The 1,698-nt window shown below is 31.6% G+C and overlaps 1 protein-coding gene across 4 annotated transcripts in view; it reads right to left on the bottom strand.

Moving 5' to 3' along the window:
* Nucleotides 1–1,143: 1,143 nt before the first annotated feature.
* The window catches only part of GRIA2 (glutamate ionotropic receptor AMPA type subunit 2), a 222,428-nt gene continuing 221,873 nt past the window's right edge, over nucleotides 1,144–1,698 (bottom strand). For 2 of the 4 annotated variants that reach the window (XM_064267640.1, XM_064267643.1), the window contains one exon: nucleotides 1,144–1,698. This exon is cut by the window's right edge and continues 19 nt beyond it. In XM_064267640.1, the coding sequence (XP_064123710.1) occupies nucleotides 1,553–1,698 (146 nt within the window). In that variant the 3' untranslated portion in view covers nucleotides 1,144–1,552. The other 2 variants (XM_064267641.1, XM_064267642.1) reach the window with 1 other exon arrangement.

The following is a 1,698-nucleotide window of genomic DNA, read 5'->3' as shown; positions in this document are numbered from 1 at the left end:
TGCATTTCCACTTTTCTTCTATAAAATGTAACACACAGGGTGTTTTAATAGTACTTTGTCAAATGCCAAGTGCTACCACCAAGGCTTATTTGCAGAAATAGAATAAAAGTACTAAAAATAACTGTTGAGTGTCAATAATTATTTACCATTCTAAATTAATTTTACTTGGGGGGACTTTAATGAAAATGAAAGGTATTTTATGAAGAGAAATATTACTCCTTTCAATATTTTTACCTAGAGAAATATAAGCACTTTAGTCAAAAGTTACATAAATGTGACATTTTTTCCACACTGGGCATACTAAAATTGTCATTCCACCTGAGAAATAAATAAGAACGTAATACATTAGTGTTGTGATTATTGATGGTGGCAATGGGAAGTAATAATATTACAGGTACTCAAAAGTGCTCAAAATATTCATAGTATATAAGGTTTATGAAATTTCTTATAATTTAAAAAAAACAGATTTAGTTTATTAAATTTGATATATGGGCAACAATCTAAAAGGCTACTTTCAAAGCATTTCTGACTTCATTTACGACTAGTGCTTCTTTGTAGGCTGAAACTCTTTAAAATGGAACCCCATATATTCCATTATTTGCTTTTTATTTAGCTCTTTCAATCCATTAGGATACATCTATCTAGATAAAATGCTTTCATGTTCACAAATATTACTTTATATAGAGTAAGACTTACGCCAAAACAGACTTAGATATTATTTTGAGGACAATTTATGTTTGAAAAGTCACCTGGCCTTCTGAAAGAGGCAATTTCCTCTGGTGAACCTAACAGCTTAAGAGTATCTTTAAATTCACTTGATTTATGACCAAACTGTAGCTAAGCAAAATTAATTGGACCACTTGCAAATAAAACAATAGAAAATGTTTATTTCAAATGTCAAGCATTGCCAAGTAATTTTATATTAACACCAAATGTTAAAGAATAGGATACATTAAAGTTTTAATAACAATATTAAATTACAAGATTTGAATCTTTTCTTTGTTTTCTTTCCTTAACATTTACATATTTGGCTTTGAAAAATATGGAACAGATACCTAAAGCCTTTTTAAATCACTTCCCTCTCAGTTTAACGGTTTTTGTCTTATCGAACCAATATGGAAGCAAATTTATTTAAAAGCCAGTTTGTGAAAATACCTAAAAATATTTTTTTTACTTTTAAATTTTTTTTTCTTTTTTCTTATAAAACATGTCACATCTTGATGCAGTTGATGTCAAGTGTGCTTAAGTCATTATGAATCAAGAGACTAACAATAGTGGCTGCAGAAACGGGTTTGTTGTCTGTACAAAGACTTCAGTTAAATTATAGTACTTCCACGTTAGCTGTGCATGTCCACCAAGCTTCTTCTGGAACTCGAGTAGAAAACGATGTTGTGTTTTTCATTAATCATTCCTTACAATTCCAGATGAACTCCACATATTTAAGAATTCTTGGCTGAAAGAAAATTCTTCAGGATACTTGATGCCTCTTACCATTTTGACAATAAACACACAAGAAAACCGTTGTGTAAGGCACTCAAAAGGTTCTTATCAATCACGAGAGACCAGTCACACTGACATTCATTCCCATGCCAGGACTCACGTAGGGGACAGCATGCACTGCTATTGGAAATTCTGGAGCTATAACACGTCCATTTTCTCCAGTACTTCCTGTAATTGACAGTCTCGCCTTGCTCCTCA

This window comes from Loxodonta africana, chromosome 13 (genome assembly GCF_030014295.1).
Source record: "Loxodonta africana isolate mLoxAfr1 chromosome 13, mLoxAfr1.hap2, whole genome shotgun sequence".
Taxonomy (NCBI): Eukaryota; Metazoa; Chordata; class Mammalia; order Proboscidea; family Elephantidae; genus Loxodonta; species Loxodonta africana.
This window is presented reverse-complemented; position numbering and strand designations above follow the sequence as displayed.